This window comes from Chenopodium album, chromosome 25 (genome assembly GCF_948465745.1).
Source record: "Chenopodium album chromosome 25, dcCheAlbu1.1, whole genome shotgun sequence".
Taxonomy (NCBI): Eukaryota; Viridiplantae; Streptophyta; class Magnoliopsida; order Caryophyllales; family Amaranthaceae; genus Chenopodium; species Chenopodium album.
The window spans coordinates 6,949,942-6,971,514 of record NC_137858.1 but is presented as its reverse complement, the minus strand read 5'-3'; the positions used below and the strand labels follow the sequence as shown (position 1 = coordinate 6,971,514).

At 32.7% G+C, this 21,573-nt stretch overlaps 2 protein-coding genes across 2 annotated transcripts; both read right to left on the bottom strand.

The window, feature by feature from the left end:
- Positions 1-865: 865 nt before the first annotated feature.
- LOC145615026 (uncharacterized) lies at positions 866-2,028 on the bottom strand. The gene has a single exon (XM_081670106.1). The coding sequence runs from the start codon at positions 1,888-1,890 to the stop codon at positions 1,156-1,158; it is 735 nt and encodes a 244-aa protein (XP_081526232.1). The 5' UTR covers positions 1,891-2,028; the 3' UTR covers positions 866-1,155.
- Positions 2,029-20,479: 18,451 nt separating this feature from the next.
- LOC145614837 (large ribosomal subunit protein bL31c) lies at positions 20,480-21,136 on the bottom strand. Its single transcript, XM_081669898.1, has one exon. It carries the CDS (start codon positions 21,044-21,046, stop codon positions 20,654-20,656), a length of 393 nt encoding a protein of 130 aa, XP_081526024.1. The 5' UTR covers positions 21,047-21,136; the 3' UTR covers positions 20,480-20,653.
- Positions 21,137-21,573: the final 437 nt, after the last annotated feature.

Genomic DNA, 21,573 nt, shown 5'->3' with positions numbered 1-21,573 from the left:
AGATTTCTTAATTTTTTAAATTATAATCGTAATATTTTACATATATCCTATCTAATTGAGTTGAACACTAGCTGTAGATTAGTCTTTCAATTAAGCGGAAGTCATAAATAATTAAATACACATGAGTTGTACTTGTGTTACACTCTTACATCCGATAAAAAATGTTTGGTGTCCAATGTCATGCGACATTCAAGTACGGGGTAATTTACACATTTTACGTGGAACCTCGTATGAGCAAAGTGATCAAAACTCTCCCATCTTCTTCGGTAACAAAGGCTCATTTACTTTATCATATGTCATATACTCATATGGACGTTTAAAGTTTTAAAAATGTCTGAATTGTGCTAAAAACGTAATGCACAAGTCAATATTCAGATATTCTTCTATCATTGCCATTATACTGTTTGCTCAAGCAAATGCACAACTTTTGCCATTACCAGATTACATTACGGTTATGAGGGTATCATAAAGGTGTGAAAAATGCTCAATTTGTGCTCAAGCTTAAGATCTAAATGAATGTATTTACTTAATGATCTTAACACAATCTCCCTGGATTAAATTTTTGTTATACCATAAAATTGAGCTATGGTACACTAAGAATCCCATTTGACTTTCATTTTTCAGATTTAAATAGCCTTTTCAAGTTCAAATGATCAAATTTTATTACGGTAAATTTGTAATACTTTGCGCGTTAATTATCAATTTGCTATTCCGTATTACACAATTATTTTTAACAAAAATAACAGAGCCGTAACATTAAAATAAAATAAGCATAATCCAACAGAAAAAGTTGCACAATTAGAAAACTGTGGTAAAAACACCATTAAAGTTCATAGCAACATAACTTCAAGAACAAGATTGCTAATAACAGTAATTATTATTATTATTATTAATATTAATATTAAAGTAGTCTTAGTTACATTAACACTACTAGTAGAAGTATACTTCAGAATTTTGTACTACTACTCTTCAACTAAACTGTACATTCAAAAGTAAAAATCACGCACTACAATTTCTGATAGTAAAGTGTCAAAAAAATAACACTTCCTATCATACTCTGTTTTTCCTCTATACTTTCTCACAGAGTAATTAACATAATTACCAGTTTATCACTACTAATCATTATTTAATTACTCATAATTACCGTAATTATGCTTAATTACTCAAAACAACCGCCAATTTCTCTTCTCGTAAAAACCTCTGCTGTTTTTTAATAAACGCTTCAACTTTCCTGTTGAATTCTTCATTACTCAATTCATCCTCTTCAAACCTCCGATTAATCGCCGGCGATTTCTCGATTTTCCGGCGAACTTCCGTCTCCGATCGCCGGAGTTCCTTCTTCTCCTCCTTCACAACCACCATTTCCGACGTCGATTTCGTCCTTCGATACACTTTCTCCTCCACTTCTCTCTCCTCCGCCACCGGAACCACCGCCGGAACTTCGCTAACGATTTTCTCCGGCACGCCGGAGATTCCGCCGTCGACATTACCGGACTCAATTTTTTCGCCGGAGATTCCGATTTCGACATTGTCGGACTCAATTTTTGCCTCGGATGATTCTTCTTCGGTTTGATCGGAGGTTTTCTTCTCGGAAGAAGATTTAGCGAAGAGTGTGATGATAATGACGTTTCCGATGAGAAATACAAAGTGAGGACAAAAGAGGAGAGAGAAAATCCGCCGGAAAAAAGCGCCGGAGAATTCGATAACGGCGGGAAGGTACGAAGAAGTGAAGGAGAGAGAAAATGAGACGAACATAATAGCGACGATAACTTCGACAGTTCGAACAATGTTAGCGATCTTCTTGAAGGTTCTATATCGTCGCATCGCTTTCTCTTTCTCCATTTTAATGGTGTCGAATTCATAATAGGGAGATGAAGATGATGACTCCATTGAATTTGAAATTGTTTCGAGGAGAGAGAAAATGGATTTGATTATTTGAATAACTGTGGAACGGTTTATTTGAGGAGAGAGAAAATGGTGAATTGGGGAAGAAGAGGAGAGAGAGTGAGAGAGAGAAAGAGTGGTGTTGAAGAATGGAGTTGTGGGGAATGGGGGGAATTTCAGGGTTTTTTATAGGGCTATCCATCGCATTTTTTAGGGTCCATGATTACAACTTTTTAAAAAATCAAAATAAAAATAGATATAGTTTGTATGTGAGAATTTCATATTAGATGCCTATAATGGAGGGATGATAAAATGGATGCGTGAACACGTTACAATGTTAAAAAATGATACGAGTATGTTCTACTTTTACTATTACGACTCTATGAGTAATTAAATTGACATGGAATAAGTAATACGGTAGATATACGATCATTGAAAGTAAAATTGTAAAATGAAAATGAATAAATGGAATTGATGATAATTTGTGAAGGTTTGTTTTTAAAGGTTAGTATTAGGGTACAAATTTTATTTTTGTTTGATGTTGGGAATCTTATAATTGGCGACGTTACTAAAACAAACCCACAAAATCTTGATATAAGGTTGCTTTTTTCATGGAAGTGCATTATGAATAACAAGATTTTACATAAATGGTGTTTCTATTTCCATTACTAACTACTCTGTACTATATAGGATTTTTTGCTCTAATTAGTGACAAATCTAGCACGATTGTTTCAATGTAAACTTAATCATACAAAAGTATATACTCGTGAGCTTTAATCAATGATAGTTGCCATCCATGTCAATATAAAATTGCTCGTGAGCTTACTGTGTTTCCATGATAAACAAATGTTGAACATATTAGAAACATAAAAATGTTGCGTAATTAACTCTAAAAAGTCGATATTTTACATTAGATAGTTTGTTGTAGGGTAAATTCAAACTCATATATGAGAAGAGGGAGGGGGGGTGGGGGGCTATTGCTTATTGTCAAAGTTATAGTCAATAGAAAAAGACGAGGCAGAGAAGAGAATAATTGTTTGTTTGGAATCTCCCTATTTTTATTTACTTCCCATAATTTTAATAAACGACAAAGATTCCTAGCATCACATTCATTTAGACATTTCAACAACCTTAGCAAAGGTTTTATAAGGTCGAGAAATTACTTGATGTAGCAATATCATTTCAAGTAAATTTCCTTGTTTGTATATTGATTCTTGTATAAAGCCATATAACTTGTCCCATATAGTTTATGAGGTAGTAATTACTATGAGTACAGAATACTAATAAATGTTATTTTTCTAACTATCAACAAAAAAAAAAAAAAAAAAAATAATAAAATAAAATAAAATAAAACATTGGGTATATAATTGTACAAATTTCATGTCCATTAGTAGCACTATACTCTCCACACAAGCACACACCCCTTAAAATTGCGGAGTACTTACCAAAATTTTTACTTTTGTACACGTAAATATCATAATTAATTAACATTGTTTTAAAATATTACTAATAATGTTATTTTAAAATGTTCAAATTTTGATAATTTGATCCAAATAGCAATTGGGCAATCTTTTGACAACCAATCAAGGAAATACTAAATGCTTCGTGCAATATATACCTGAAATATAATGGACTACATTTAGCCATATAATTTTGATAAATTATTATAAGAAAAAGTTAATAAACTAATTAACGCCGTCTCACTACTCTTCTTTGTACCAACAAAAGAGAAATTGCCAAGAAAAGAGGGGGGGAAAAAAAAAAAGAAGAATAAGAAGAAGAAGACAGGAGCTAGTATTAGTTAGAAATAAGTTAAATTAGTCCTAGGCTTACGTTATTAGCCGGCAGGCTAATTAAAGCCTATATGGGCATGTATGCTAGTGCTTCGTTTCCTTTTCTTACAAGTGCGTTGCTACCAATACTTTGATCATATGAGTCCGGAATTATAGGTTTACACCAAATTTATTATTCCATACTTCATATAATACTCGTAAGAATATATGCTAAACGTAATTATAAAGACTCGGTGGAAAAAAAAAATGTGTCTATGTACCCAGTTACTCAGTACTCACCACGTCACTAATAAAGAATAGTGATAATGGAATTCAACTCAACATGATCAATGATATATACAAGTATATTAGTGAGTTTTCGCTTATAAAATTTATAACAAGTGTATTACATATGCCTTTAAAATAAGCACGTAATTTTTATATTTAATAAGTAAATACGGAGTATTAGTTAATAAGGAAATATCAATCATCAGATATTATTTTAATTTGTGAAGCGAGTGTATTACATATGGCTAAGCCAAACCGAAAATGAAAATGTCTCTCTTACACTTTACAAAAGTTACTATTGCCACTCTTACACTCCTTAATCCAATTTCTATCTCACATAGGAAAAGATAACACAATATTGCTTGTAATGACAAAACTCAGCTCGAGTACAACACTTTTTGATTGTTACTATAATAAATGAGACGATAATTAAGATTTATGTGCAATAGACAAACTTTTCGTAATGCCCCCATTCCTTCTATTTTTGCAACATAGATTAAATGAATTATGAAATAAAGATCCTTTGATTGTGAAAATAAAATAAAATAAAAAGAAATAAAGATCCTGGTTTTAGTTCATGTATGTATAATTCAATGGCCGCTAGGCCCTATACGCTTATCTTGTTTAAATTCAAAATTCAGTGTACTTAGTACTATTATTACTTTCTAATGCATTATTTATGATTTGGTCCATGATACTAAGATTGAATGATGATGTCAATGGAAATTGCAATAGTAATATACAAGAAAATTATATTTCAAAAAGATACTTATAATATTAAGTGAACATTAGTTCAAAGTTGTAGTATAGTAATACGAAGTAATAGATTTTAATTTCCTTAGCTTCAATTTTTTGTTTGTAAGACTTGGCTTCAATTATTGGGGGTTGGTTTGCAAATTTGTCATTCTTGAAAATCTTTAAATGACTCTTTTTTCTTGGGATCAAACGTCTCATACTCTTACTAGAAGGTGAAGTTCATATTTTTTTGTCTAACATGGTAAAATGGCAGTGTAAGACATTGCGGACAATCTACAACATTATTGTTGACATGGAAAATGATTTCTCCTATATTCGAGACAATCTCTCTTCGCCATTTTTTCGAGCTCAAAGACATATTAGACGATATTTTTCATTTCCAATTATTGTCAGAACCATGTCTCGTTCTACACTTGATAAATTGGTTCAATTCTTTTAAAGATTTGTTTTCCTCTATCATTTGAAAGGACAATGAATTAAATTGACTATTTTCTAAGGCCGCTAACTCATAACTTTCAAAGCATGTTTCATATCCCCGAGCACTTTTTATTTCCTTATGGAAATAATTGTCGAAACAAGATATAAATTTGCTTCCTCACTAAGATCTTTTTACTGTTTGCATAAGATACATAAATAATTGATCCATAAGAGGCCAATGGTATGAGATGACCCAAGAACTTTAAAGAAGATTTATTTCCAAACTCATGAAAAATACATGAACTAGAAAAAAGTAGTGAAACACCAAAGATTGAAACATATAATGTACAAAAAAGTTAGATAAAAATTGATACATTATTTACACGGTCAAATATTTAGAAACATTCAATTGGATTGGTTGATTTTGAATAAAAAAGGGAATACTTAAATTGAGAATCCAACCAACAAATAATCTTGTTGTTCTACATTTTACTATGAGCTATGACAGATTCAGAGTTTGACACGCACAAATAACGCCCGTGCTATTACTCTTTATTCTCTTGGTTACTACGTGACCTGTTGCCCTGCCCTAACTAATTCGGACATAACCAATTATCTACTACTAAATGGAAATACTTGCCCATTTTAAAAGTTATTTCGTACATTGAGTGAGTGTGTATATTTTTACATTAGAGTTTGATTTTATAAAACAATTTTCTAAATAAGTATCAGATGTAATGAGAAACCAGTACAACGTTTAACATTCTAGTTTGTTCAAATTTAGATGTCAAAGAACAATATTGTCAATTGATTAACTAGTCGTTTGTACAATTAGCCTTTAATAGACGATATGTGTAATTGTGATGAATATAGTGAATTTTGCAGATAGCATTCTCTTATAGACGATATTTGTAATTGTGAGGAATATAAGAAATTGTGTAATCAAAGTTTGAGATCAAATTTTATCTAATCATGCAAAATTAAAAATAAAAAAAATAATAAAAAAAAAGAGATAAATATAAGTAGATCAAGTCAATTTCAAACTCGAGGTTAAGGGCCTGTTCAGCTGTTCTCATACGTTGAAATTCAGTTCAGTTCAGTTCTTAATTTCCTTCTCTTATAAAATATTCATTTCAGTTCAGTTCAGTTCAGCTGAGTTCAGTCAATGAAAACATGTCCTAAAATGAGTTTATTTAAGTCAGTTGGCATTTGACAATTTGAACCTGTGACAAATATCTACACGGCTACATGGTTAGAAGTTTGGTGAAAAACAGTGGATTAGCATTTGACGGGGTAAAAGTAAAATCGAAAAAGAAGGCTTCAAACTCCAAACTTTAATTATGTGGGGATAAGTCGGATAACCGATAACAGAACAAGGTTGGGGGGTAACTGATCGGATAAAGCCCATTCAAATTTTACTACTGGCTCCGTCAAACACGCGATCAGCCGTGTGCTTTGGGTTTTTATTTTTTAAAATATTTAATTTTTGAAATTAATACGTGGAAAAGTAAAAAAAAAAAGAATTAAAGGATAAGGGAAAAAGATAGATTTGTTCCTTTTGTCACTTTGTGTGAATCTTTCACGGTTTTCTTCTTAATCTTTTCTGTGCCCCCTACCTTTTTATTACTCTTTTCTTTTCTTTAGTTCATCCAAATTTTTTGGACCGTGAATGTTGTAAATATATTCTTTATTTATCTTTATGTAATTTGCCAATTTGTTGGAGCATAGATAGGTAATTAGAAATATTAATGACTTTAGATTTTAATGGCTCCTAGGCCTATTATTATGATTTAACAGATTTATATGATAGTCAATTATTCCTAAATGAAAAGCTTAAATATATTGTGAGTTTTATGATTTGAATCTCGATATTGCTTAGCATGCTTACGAAACAAAAAGACTTTACTACCAACTAAACATGGGCACGGGCCGTGCCGGGGTGGTGACCGTGCCGTGCCGTGCCGTGCCGTGCCGTGCCGGCAATTGGCACACCCGGCCCACGGCACGGCACGTCCCACGTGCCTAACGGGCCGTGCCGCGGGCCAAACCGTGCCTCTTGATATTTTTTTTTTTTTTTAAAAAAAAAATGTTAAAAAAAAACGAATTAAAAATAAAAATGCATATAATAAAAAAAAAAAAAAAACACGAGTGCGATAATCCGAAAACATAAAAAATTGAAGAATAACTTATTTTATTATATGACGGTAGCCGGTACGAATGTACGATAATTCAATAATACAAAATTACAAAATAAGTAATGATAATTAAAAATCGTACAATAGTGTATGAATATTGAATAACTTCATTTATTATACGGAATACGAAGTTCGATAATACAAAAAGAATACAATATTGTATAATGTAAATATGTAATCATGTAATTATTATTGGTCGTCTTCGTCTTCGCCTTCGTCTTCATCTTCGTCTTCGTCTCCTAGAGGTTCAAGGTCATCCGCCAATTGAGTGGATTGAGAAGTATGAGAACTAAAAGAAGTCGACGTTCCTTCATCGTCGTCGTTTTGTGCATAAGTACGATCTTGAGAACGTGTTTCGGCATCCAACCAATCCTTGAAGCAAACACACATTTCAAGTGTTTCGGGTTTTAGTCTTGTTCTTCTATCGTCTAGAACTCTTCCCGACGCACTAAAAGCTCTTTCGGAAGCAACGGAGGAGACTTGGATAGCAAAAATATCACGAGCCATTGCCGACAAAATTGGATGTTTCACGGCTTGTGATTTCCACCAATCGAGGATGTCGAGGCCAAACTTCTCTTCGTCGTCCATGCCTTTCATGAAGTCGTAACTTAAGTACATTTGCAACTCCGAAACATCGCTTTGTGTTCTCCTAGATGATGATGATTCTGTACCTGAATACTTAGACATCAAGTTAGCAGCTTGTGCAAATAAACCTTTGGCCCGTTTACTTACATTTTTGGATGTTTGAGAAGGGGCAAATCGAGACACGGTTCCATATTTACTTTCATAAACATTATATAAATTAAAAAACTCATCCGTCACCTTATTTTTAAAAGTTTCAACATCATCTTCAAAATTCATGTTACTATAATAAATATCAATTAATAAAAAGGTGCCATCATATTTTTGTCTAGGATCTAAAATAGAAGCAAAAATATAAATCTTAGGGATATCGGTGTAATATTTACGCCATTTATCCTCCATGGATGGAAGATATCCACGATAAACGTGTTGTGATCGGTGTTCCGCAAAAAGTTGTGCAAGTAAACATGCATTGCTAAGAAAAGAATGAGCACAAGGATTATATACAGAAGAAAAACAATGTGTCATACCATATAGTAATTGTAAAAACTGCATATATTTTTCACAATTAGCCCAATCATCTTCAAGTAAAGCATTTTGTGGATATTTCATATTATAAAAAAGTGTTAAATGAACCTTGTACTCGATTGCCCGACTCAACATTTCATAGGTGGAGTTCCACCTAGTTGGACAATCCGGTGCTATTTTTATGGTTTTTATCCGTTGTTGCCTGCAAAAACCTTTCCATTCTTGATATCTCATGTTAGAGCTATTAATAGTGCAAATAGCATTCCTTATTTTGTGATAAAATGGACCAATTGCTTGTGTTCCATCCTTCACACACAAGTTAAGAACATGACAAATGCATCTAACATGAAGTGCTTCTCCATCTAATACTAAATCGGTTAATTGGGGTTTAACCAAATTCGCACTATATGTCATAGAAGTTGCGTTATCGAAAGTCATAGACATGATTTTATCCCTAAGACTATATGCATCAATAGCTTCCATTAAATGATGTGAAATGTTAAGACCGGTATGAGGGTATTCAAGCATTTTGAAATGAATGATGCGTTTTTGTAACATCCACTCATTATCTAACCAATGACAAGTAACACATAAATAGTGAAGTCCGTACCCACCATCCCATGCATCGGCGGTTAAAGAAACTCTACAAGGAAGATTAGCTAATTCATTTACTAATTTCAATTTGTACTCTAGATAAGTCTTCATGGCAGCAGATCGAACGGTTTTTCGGGACATTTTTTTGTGTTTTGGTTGTAGTGCTCGGTTAATATAGTTGTTGAAGGCATCATTTTCGGCGAAAAGAAAAGGTTGTTCTGCATGTACAAGCATTCTCCCAAGTTCATCCCTATCTCTCTCGTAATTGTAAATGAAACCTTGTGGATGGAATTGAGAAATTTTAGGTTGGGTTGGATCACTAGATGGTCCACCACATTTTTTTGTATGCCTAGTAAGGTGTCCCGTCCCTCCCTTGGTATCGGCCGAGAAAATTTTACCACAAGTCCGACACTTGCATTTTTTCCCATCTTTACTTAATTGATAATGTACCCAACATCCACTCTTTCTTTTGGTTTGAGCAAAATCCTCTTCGGTACACCACTCTAATATGTTAGGATTATGGGTGGATGGTTCACTCGACCCGGAAGCTTGTGTTTGGCTACCTTGGGAAGGAGGAGGAGGAGGAAAAGGAAATTCATATTGTTGAAATTGGGTTTGTTGAAATTGGGTCCAAGGAGCCATATCATCCATTTGTTCTTGCCCTCCCGTGTTTTGGGGATGAAAGAAAGGGGTGGAAGTGTTTGGAAAGGGCATGTTAGGAGAGGGAAAGGGCATGTTAGGGGGGGGCATAGACATTGAAGTGTTTGGGTTTGGTGATTCCCTACGTGTTGACTTGGCTTTTCTAGAGGAGGAGGAAACGTTCGGGTTTGATGCCATGATTAATTAATAATAATAACACAACTAACAATAACAAAGTAACAATTAACAACAATGAGATCAATGAGAATTAATTAGTAAGTAGTTTTTATATAAATTAAATTTTCAAAAATAATTATAATAATAGTAGATTACTTGGATCAATGAGATCCCAGGTAGGAGAGGTTAGGAGCGACGTTGTCCAGAGCCCAAATCCCGCCTTAGACAGATTTCAACAATCCAAATAACCCACAATTAAAATAGAAAGTAGTTTTTATATAATTAAGTAGTTCCAATAATAATAATAATAATAATAATAATAATAATAATAATAATAATAATAATGATAATAAATTAATAATAATAACAATAATAATAACAATAACAATAACAATAACAAATTAAAATAAAGTTGAGTTAGATCTTACAATGACGCTTCAATGCTTTCCCAAATTTATAATTTCCCGAATTTTTAATTTCCCGAATGTAAATATAACAATTTTTTTTTTTTTTTTTTTTTTTTTGGTAGTAGACTAGTACAAGTAATAATAGTAAAAATGTAAAATTTATAAGAGAGTAGGAATTTTTTTTTTCTTTTCACAAAAGAGAGGAAGATTGTATGTTTTTTAGGAATTTGAGAATTGAGAATTTGGGAGTAAGAAAATTAGAGAATAAGAGAGAAGAGATGAGTTGATGAATTGTGAAAATTTTAGAGGAAAATATGAGGTATTTATAGGGGATTTGGGTGGGAAATGGGGTGGAAAATATGGCCGTTTATAGCTGTTGGAAAACGGCCATAAACGGCCATATTCCAACGGCTAGTGGCACGGGCCGTGCCGTGCCGTGCCTGGCCGTGCCGGGCCGTGCCACGTGCCGTGCCGGCGGGTCGTGCCGGCGTGCCGGCCCACGTGCCGGCCACCGTGCCGCCCGCCGTGCCACGGGCCGTGCCCGTGCCGGTCCCAAAAAAGTTGTTCACGGCACGGCCCACGGCACGCCGGCGTGCCGCCGTGCCGTGCCGTGCCGGCCACCGTGCCCGTGCCGGGCCGTGCCGGAGTCGTGCCGGGCCCGTGCCGCCCGCGTGCCGGCACGGCCCGTGCCCATCTTTACTACCAACATAGAAGTATAACCTAATTCAACAAACCAACAAATATTATCGTTGAATTTTCCTAGTAGCTATTATGTAGGACTGTAGGACCACCCTTGATTTAAAGATGTTAAATCATAACAACATAACCATAGTTGTATAAATGACCATTCCTTTGGTACAATGGTACATGCAAAGAAACATTAAAAGAAAACTAAAACATTAAGCTACTACTATTACTAGTAATTGATGTTCGACATTATTCTTAGCCATGCCGCCCCATTTAAGTCCTTAAATATATAAAGTTTGAAGATTCATCAACATCTTACGTGTCCAAGTCTCAATTAAAAGTCGCCCCATGATTAGCTTACGGTTGTGTAACCCTATTAGCTTCTCTCTATATCAATAATTCATTTTGACTGAGAGTGAGGGATAGCTCAAGTGGTTAAAGCTTCACTCCCGGTTTCAGGAAATCCTGGGATTGATTCTCACCCCTACCCTTGTGGCTCTCTAAACACCAAAAAAAAAAAAAAATTCATTTTGACTCCTCGCCTTGATGATGTCAATCAGTGTCGATCATGCATTTCTAATTTTTATGAATTCATCAGAAGAAAGATAACAAGTTGTGTGGTTTTTAGAAGAAAGATGGCAAATTCATTTGAGTAGCTAGCTAGTGACTTGGTTCAAGAAAGTTTCATCACTAAATTCCCCCAAATCTACTCAAATCAAACTTTTAAAAACTTTCCACCTAGTCTTCCTTACCTATAGAACCCAAATCTTAAAGTACTAATTATGATTATTAGACTAAAGCAAAATCCTCAAAATAAATTCAATACATTTACCAATTAGCACCCATATTCTTGTTAAGTTGCAATACAATATCAATTAATTTAATCCCATTTATTCTTTTGAGATCAACTTTTAATTGTACTCATTGTGACTTTTAAGCATTGGGTGAATAACCAAATTAAAGCAAATATATAGATATATTTGGAGAAAATTAAATATTTGTAAAAGACTAACTTAGCTTTAACATGAAAGATATACCCAAAACCTCTTGGGTCCCTACACGTGAAAAGGTAAGAATGTGGTAATAGGGTTTTTATCTTAAAGGTCCTACATACCCTAGCTTAGCCTACATATATTGGCTAAAATTTTGATTAGAGAATGTATGAACATTAATTAATAATTAGCCTTTTAAACAGCAATTCCGGAGTAATTATTGAGTCAATCATGGTTTAAACATCATTATGCCTTCCATTTAGCAATTTTAGTGGCCAAGTGGGACTAATTTTTCTACCGTCGTACCACGCCCACGGCCACCCCCACCAATTTATATCATATATATGTATTGTGGAATTTTGATTTTTGAAATTGCTCACCATTATGCTTGTTCATGCATGTGTAGCTGTTAGAGATATGATATATCGGAAAATATATGTGATAATTTGTCAGTAGCACTATTTTCATGTTAAGAAAAAATAATTTGATTCGAGGATTTGTGATTAGAGATAGTAAGTCATAATTCACACAATCAAATTTGACATGGTCGATCTAGTAATTTCTAATGAAGAAGAAATATGTTATGTTCCAATTATGCGCAACATGTATCTCTAAGGGGCTATATGTTGAAAAAGAATAAGGACATAACCCCACCCAATTAATGGTGTTATTGACCTTATTGTTGGGAGAGTTTTCTATAGTTGTTAATTTCTATATGAAAGGTAACGTAGTTTTTTGGGGTCTTTTTACATAATTATGAGATTTATTTTATTTTTTTTGTTAAAATTCATTTTAACAAGAGTGATACATATCTACAGTTGAATCTTATATGTTTATATATAAAAAAAAACTGCATTGAAGTAAACTAAATATTAATTCAACAAAACAAGTCCTTAGGCGAACATTAGATTGGAAATTAGTGAACCGTCTAACGTTATACATACACTTATAGGCTTATAGCACGTACTCCGTAGTATACTCAAACTCAATCACTACATTCACTAGTATGTCTCCTTTTCATTTTTCCCTACTCACGTACGCCTGATATTTTTCACCATTCCGTTAATGCAATAAGTACTTGTTTGTAGAAGATCATGAAAAATAACAGTAAAAGAGTATGATACGCTCGTACAAAAAAAGCAGTAAATAATTAAAGGGAGGGAACATGATTGAAGAGAATGTAACTTAGAATTGCAGAAATTGAACTACTGTACTTACAGCATGATAGGCTTTATGTTGTTCCATCATGCTGGCCATGCGGAGGGCGATTAATATATTATTATCATTTTCGTATCATAATGATATCAACGTTTTGCATTTTGACATTATATGCTAATTAATTATCATTTGTGATTTATACAATAGAAATAAAGCCATATAAAATTTTGTTAGATTTTTCTCGATGTGCATTTTTAAAACATCTGTCCTTTAAAGAAGTTCATGCTTAAAGTTTTCTGTTCACAAGTGTGAAACGGTAAAATGCTAACATTATTGTAAAACAGAGTAAGTAGGATGGAGTAGTTAAAAAAAAAAAAATTGTATATTTATTTTATTAAAGGTTATGATAATTGATAAGTTTCCACTTAACTTCTTGACTAGTAAAAAAAAGTGAAGGGGACGAAAACAATACTGTATGAAAAAGGGAAAAAGAAGCAAAATGGTCGGCGGTGGAGTGTATTTAATATGATTGATGTTGTCTATTCTATCTTTCCTAAACATTACTTCATTTCGTTTTAGTCACTATCTTTTAGACTTGACTCAATTGACTTAATTTAGGGCTTTAATTTGTTAGTTATATATAGCTAAGTCTTTAACAGTTAACCTAACCTTTGATGTGTTTATTTGTTTAGCTTAATTTTGCTAATTAAATCATGCTTATGTCAACAGTAACATGCATGCTGTCGTGCAAATGCAACTATGTAATTGATTGATAAAAATAAGATACATTTTATAATCTATATATTAGTCGTACTAAAATGTTAAACATAGTGAGTTAGTGACTATTAACTACCTGAAATGGATATAACAAACCTATAAATCTACAATGGATTTTTTGAAAGAAACTTTGTACTGATATTTTTCTTAAGAGACAAAGCACTTCTATATTTACGAAGTACTCTCGTATTAAACAACCCAAACATGTTAAATTGTTAGTATGTATTACATAAAACTATATGCTTATGTGAACTAATTTAGTTTGTTTGACATGTGAAAATTTCTCATTTTGGTAGAAAACTGTAGTATAATCATTATAATGTACTGTAGTATATATAATCATTCTTTGGGGTGTAATTTATATTAAACTTTGATTACCAGCTAGGATTATAGTACATATTGTCAATAGATTCGTCACTAATAAAGCAAAATATTATATGTGTTCTTGCTACGTAGCAACTTTGCTAGTGTCATTGTTTAATTGAAGCATCATAATAAATTTGAAAGATTGCATGAATTAAATATTAATGGTAACTTCTACCTCAATACTTTAAGCATTAAGGACATCTTTTCGGCGTGATTTTTTCAATTAAAGTTGACTGATAATTGGGTCAAAATTAGTTTAGCGTTCCAAACTTCTAATCCATTAATTATGTTGTCAATTGTTTGATCCTTAAATCCTTAATTACTCATCTTGAACATATGGCGTAATACTAGTAACTTAAAGGGAAGCTAGAATAATCTAACCATATTGACTTTTACTGTACACTAGCTTGTTATAAGGACTTATAACAACTCAATTTTTCATCACTTTGTTCATTTGTTGCATTAATTAAGGACTTTGGAAACTAAACAAAGACCTACAGAATTATACGTAATCTTTGGATTATTTCTTATTGTCTTTACTCTCTAGCAAAATGATATTTATGTACATTGACTTGAATGCTCTTATAATGTACTTGTTCATACGATTTGTTTGAGGTGCTTTCTACTCGGCTAATTTCATTAATTTGAACTAATAACCTTTCCTAGCTATATTGAATTTATATGAACTATTTGTATTCAAGTTATATTACTTGAACATGTGATATCTAACATGAACAAAAATAAGGTGTTTAAAGAGAAGAGTCTTTGTACTAGGTACTACTCTACGATCTCAAAATTGATCTTTAAAATATGGAGTATCGAAATTATGATTGTCAACACTCATGCATAATGTAAAGTAATAAAAAAAAACTGGTCAATCTAGAATTTTAAATGATTTCTTACTAATACTTAAATCCTCTCTCAAGAGTACATTTTTTTATCCTTCCATATCTTTTAATTTCAATAAATAACGTTGCAATGTTAGAATATGTCTTAAATTGGTCCCATATAAATCAAGTAGCGCTACTTCAAACTTATTTTAGATTAGGAATTTCCGTTTGTGATTATTTTCAAAGCATATATGGCCTATATCTTCCCGATTAGGGATTTCCTAGGCTATTAACCTAACCTAAATTTGTCATCTCATATGTCTATGGAATAAACTCACACGTTGTTAGTGAATCACATATATTTATGTGTTACTTTGTTGTTATTGTTCGTTAACCTTTTTTGTATTCGTGACAACAAACGCTTTCACCCTTCTCTTTAATTTCGAATTTCAATGTAGAAATGGTTGTCCATCTTAATCCTCCCCAAATTTTTGATAGATTACTTCAGCTCCAAAAGCACTAACCGACCCATAATAAGGAAAAAAAAAAAAAAAAAAAAGAGGGAAAAAATTATAGTCACGACCAAAAAATGAATATGACATGACTTGGTGCAACAAAGGGTCAACCAAATTACCAATCGTATAGTTGGGGTTTTAATAATTACTCATGCAATCAGTTGAATAGATGCAAAAGAAGGGTTAACGTGTAAACCCTTTAAACCTCTAAAAATTAAAGGGTTTCTAAAAAGTCCTTTTCATTTGTTGCTAAGATTCATGTGAATTTTAATCCGTTTTTGACAGTTAAAGAAAAAAGAAGGTGAAATTATTGAATTTCTAAGATGATATGCATTGAATAATGCTAGACCCAACCCAGATTTGAGTATCTTGTATAGTCTCTTGCAATTTTGCCATCTCATTTATTGTGGGCTCATACTTACAAGTGCACATCATTTTATTAATTTGACATTTGATTAATTATGCCCTAATCTCTTCAAATGATTGTTAGTGAGCTTAATTATTTAATGATTGTTACCAATTTAATTTTATGTTGTCGGTCGAAATTGTCTTCTAATGATCGTTAAACCAATGTTTATCACTATACTATTGTTTTTGTGCATGTGTTATACAATCTTAATGTTGGTTTATCTTGTTTTTCACTTTATTGTAGGAAAAATATATTCTAACAAGACAATTTAAGGAAAGCTAAGTTTTGATAAGGATCACCCAACTTCGATTTATAATTAAAATAAATTCTAATAAGTCTAATAAGTTTTGATAAGATTAAGTAAGTTCATATATGTAATCAGGTGAATGAAATGCATTATCACACTCTACTATATTCTGCAATCATGAATGAAATTTACTAATCAAAAGTAATTCTTTGTTAATCAACGTTGATTTTAAATGAAATTAAGCTGACAAAACATGACTTTGAAATACTACCTCCGTTACATATTATTTGCAACGATTAGACATTTTCCCTCTCTACTTTATGTCAAATCGTTGCAAATAATATGTAACGGAGGTAGTATAAGATGCAAATTTGAAAAAGTATTCTTAAATTTTAATTATTTTCTAATCATATAATCTTAACTATGATTAAATCTTTTCAAAGGAATTTAAATCATTTTATACTCCATGTGACTATTATTGTTTGATAAGAGCATCAAACATTATGATATACGGAGCATTCAATTGAGTGAAAATTAGTAGCAATTTTATAATTGAGATAACCAACATATAGTATATGCTATCCTTACATGTTAAGGAAAATTGATAATGGCAAAGATTAAATAAAATTTAGATCAATTTCTTTTTTCTTCTTTTCACGCTGTTTATAGTTGCATTTCACCATCAATAATTAGAAAAAAGTGTTCCTTTAATTTATTCCCTCAATAAATTGATAGAAGCACTTGAATGAAAGATACCATCTGTTCGTTTTTCTCCTTCCACTTAGCTGCCTCACTTTCGAGTGTAAGATTCGCTTCCCACATATTATTGCGTGATATCATTCATAGAAACACCTAAAGTTATCAGAAAATCTTATCCTTACTAATTTCTCACCTACTAAATTCTAAGTGTAAATGTAGATGGAAGATGGAATTTTGGGCATTATTACTAAATTAAGCTAAGAAGCCTAGTTACTAGTTTCGACTTTTTTCGAAAGTGCCTCTCTTAAATACGAGTATAAGTATAAAGATCAAAATCATTCTACACATATAGGCATATAGGATGAGATAGGAGGCTAGAGTAGTTGGCTAGTTCTCCAACTTCCAGGCGTGAGGCCAGGGTTCGAATCCATATCTTAAAAGTTGGTTCAGATTTAGCCAACCTCTATTAACCATTCCCAAAATTTATAACCGTACCCTCCTCCCATTCAAGAGGAGACGGACACTAAAACACTGAAAACAATACTCTTTTTCGAGGGTGCCAAAATCATTACTCTTATTTTGCAAGGAAGTGATAGCAATGCTATCGTTTTCAAAGTTTCATCAGTGTAATTTCAGATTGTGACATTCCTAGAAGTAAAAATCACAAAGGTAAACTTTGCAGCAAAGTTATAAAAAATTTCACACACCATTAGTTAATGATTAGGTTAATAATTAATCATATTAAACTCCATGATTGCCCAACAAATTTTGTTCAAGAGGCATATTGTGTCCGCTTAAGGAGACAAAAGTGTGGCAAACGATGTAACTTTTGAAAGAAATTAGATTTGACAAGATGTCATTAGTCTCATTACTCACATTTTAATTATCTAAGATAATGCCTTCTTTCCGGCTCTATTGACTCTTCTGTGCTAAGGGATTTTGTTTACTTACTTTTTCCATATTTATTTACATTAAATTTCCAAGAATGCATAAAGTAAATTATCTCCTAAGAAAGATTACAGAAAGTTAAAAAGGTCAGGTCCTCAGAAAGATTGATAACCTTTTGATGGAGTTATTAAAATTCATTTGTTTCAAAATAATTCCAACCAACCTCTTAAATGAAACTTAATACAGTATTAAAAAATTATATAAAATAAAATAAAATAAAAAAAAGTTTATTTTGTTTTTGATAAGGAAAAATTAAGAGAGTTTTATGACAAATTAATGAAAAAAACTTAAACATCAGGAAAAAGAGGGGATTGATTAAGGTTTGTTAAATTATCCTCTTTAACTCTCTTTCTTAAATTGCATGTCAAGAAGCTTTGTTGCAAGTATTTAAACTAACCCAAGTAAATAAATACACCCAATATTCGGGAAAAAAAATACGCCCACAATTTTGTTTTTACCCAATACACCCAATGTTGAGAAGTTGATTGTTTAATTTAGGCAAAACTTTAGTTGCTTTTCTTTTTCTTACCCATAAATCAAAGGTACTCGGTAAGACCCTAAAATATTGAATGGTTTGTATCCAATACGGAGTACTGTAAGGTCTGTAACCCATTGGGCTTAATAGTTCAGCCCATATATTATTGGGCTGACTCAGTACAGGCCCACCCTTTGTACTAATCCGTCTTAACAGTCTAGCAGTCAAGGCCATTGTCCCTTACCACAAACAAATTCAGCTGATCTTATTAAATAAATAAATATGATGCAATTAACTTAAACCAATTGAACCAAATAGTATCGCAAAAATCAGTAGTATGCAAAACAATGCAGCTTGCAAGTCGCAACCTAACATAATTACAAAATCACTATATAACAAGTCCCCCATATATGTATAGAAATCTACCACTGCTACTGCTAGCTCCAGCTTCTAATTTACTACCAGGGAGCATAATTTGGGTCGAGTATGGGCGGCTTACAAGGGGGAACTTATTGATAATGCCCGATATAAAACATTCCGTCCCGATAACGCTATGAGATGCCTAGCTACGAAGTAGTTGTGAACATAGACTATATCTTTGGTTTTGGTTGATGCACTTGCAACCCCAAGAAAAACCATCTATGTACTGGTACCTCAAATTTATTTATCTTTGCATCTGCTACCAGAGAGTACCAGGCTACCAGTTAGGGCCTATATCATTCAAACTAAGTTTTCTCATCTTCTAGTATCTTCAGGATTCTTCACACCATCTATATCAACCACTGGCAGAGCCTTATACCAAGTTATTCACTATAGTCTAGCCTAAAGAGGGGAATATGAAGAAAAATAATAAAAAAAGTCATTGAAAAGAGAATGGAGGGGAATGGGTAAAGACGTTATCAGAACAGCAGCAGCATTGTGGCAGTAGAAGTATAGATTATAGAATCAAGTACAATCAACAGCTTTATTGTGAAGGGCAGAAAGGAGGAAAGGAGATCAAATTTCTGAGGTTCATTGCAGTTGTAATAAGAGAACAGTGAAACTGTGAAAGCATCAATATGTGAATATGTGTATGTGTAGTTTCAATGAGTGCAACGGAGGACGTGTATATGTAGCCGTGTAGGTGAACAACAAAAGCAATTAGAAGCAGAACAAAGGATAACTTGGTCTCAAAATGACCTTTATGGGTTCCCAATATAAACAAATGCCAACTCTCAATTCTGAAGTGAAGAGTAAAACCAAACATTCACATTCCTGATGTCCAGCCAATCTATCAAAATCACTCGCGTATAATTAGTGTTAACCTCAATTCATTAGCCCCATCTAATTGCTTGTTCTCAGAATCATGTACTAATGGGTTCCCAATACTAACAAATGCAAAACCCTTATAACAGCAGTGAGTAAAACCAAACACTCAGTTCATTCCTACTGTCCAACCAAACTATCACAGTCTTACTGTGAATGATTTACATTATCCTCGATTCTATAGCAGTATAGCCTCATCTAATTGTAGCCAGGTAACACAAAGTACATGAAAACACTCCTCAATGGCTCAATTGATCCCAATATTCTCCATAAATTACACAAGCAACTTGCTAATTTTGAATCACACAGTAGGTTTTTGACATAGTGAAGTGGTACCGAATTAATAACTCGTATTTACATGTCCTCACAACTCACAAGTTAATATTACATAAACAGGACAGTTTGATCACTTTAATGCCTAAATCGATATAGATTTATAGCCAGCGCCGTTTATTTCTATGTCCTTACTGTATATTTGCCTCAAGACTCAAAATTTTCAATGCATTGTTCAGAATTAGTACTTCAGAAGCTAAAATTATCTCCAAAGTTTGATGCTCAATTCAACTGCAGCATTTCCACTGACAATCCAAAATCCTAATCTTTTGTTAATCAACAACCAATTCAAAATTAGTATTCACAAAGACAACATAGTCCATTAAAATCCAAACATTTTTGCTAACATTTCTTGTAAATTTCAAAATAGTAAACAAACATAATTCAATTAAACACATATTATTAGCATAGAATTGCAATTAGTCCCAACAATCAATTAGGATAATTAACAAACACATTAAAACCCAAATTAACATCAATTATACAAAAAAATTACCCATTAAAAACATAAACTTCAATTTACTTCATCAAATCAAAACCAAAATACACATAAATTCCATACAATTCACCAACAATAACACCCAAATATACCCAGAAAACGAAACAAATTATACAAAAAACACAAATTAAACCTAAAACAAAATCAACAAACAATACCCAGAAATCTTATCTCTTACTTCTTCTTAGCCTTACTCTTCTTCTTAGGAGGAAGAACAATCTCACCCTTAAGAACAGGAATAGTCATAATCTGAGTCAATTCACCATACTTCTTCTTAAACTTCTCAACTTGATCAGCATCAATAAGAAGAGCAGACCGATTACCGAGGTAAAAAGGGTGGTTTCCCGACCAAACTTCAACAGTGTACTCTTTCTGGGTCCCACCAGTTGTCATAACAAGCTCACCATTGCAGTAGACCTTAGCATCTTCGTGGAATTCTGGGTGAATGTCTGTTTTACGGCAGCTCCATTGAGGACGAAGGGATGAAGATGAGGTTTTAGGGAGAGTTAAGGCTTTTGGGGTTGATGGGATTTTGGCTAGGAATTGGTTGGATAGGGTGAGCACCATTGTTGTGAATTTTGAAGAGCTTGTTTGTGAAGAAAGATTGAGAGAGAAAGAAAAGTTGGGTTTTGAGTGGATGTGGTAGTGTGAGAGTTTTCTAGTGTTGTTGATGTTTGGGAGATTCTGTGGATTAGACTTGAAGCCCAACTTTTAGCTGTTTGTATCATAGGAGTGAAGCCCATAATAAGTTTTGGATAACGCTATATTGTCTATATGCAGCCGTAAGAGCTAAAGGTTAAGGATAAGCATATGCAGTAATAATTTTTCAAATTTGGTAATAATTTGGGATTGTGTGATAAAACCATGCGTAAATTTAACCGTTTATCATAGGAGTAATAAGTTTTTGTTGTTGTTTGGCAAATGGCAATACTTTTATAAGTCTTATCAAACTTCCTTCATTTTAAATTATGATGCGTTTTATTGACTTAATTTTATAGAAATTTGAATTTATATTAATTTATATTAATAAGAATTATCTTAATTAAAACTTATTAGAACAAAACTTGCTAGTTTTTATATTAGTTTAGTTGTAA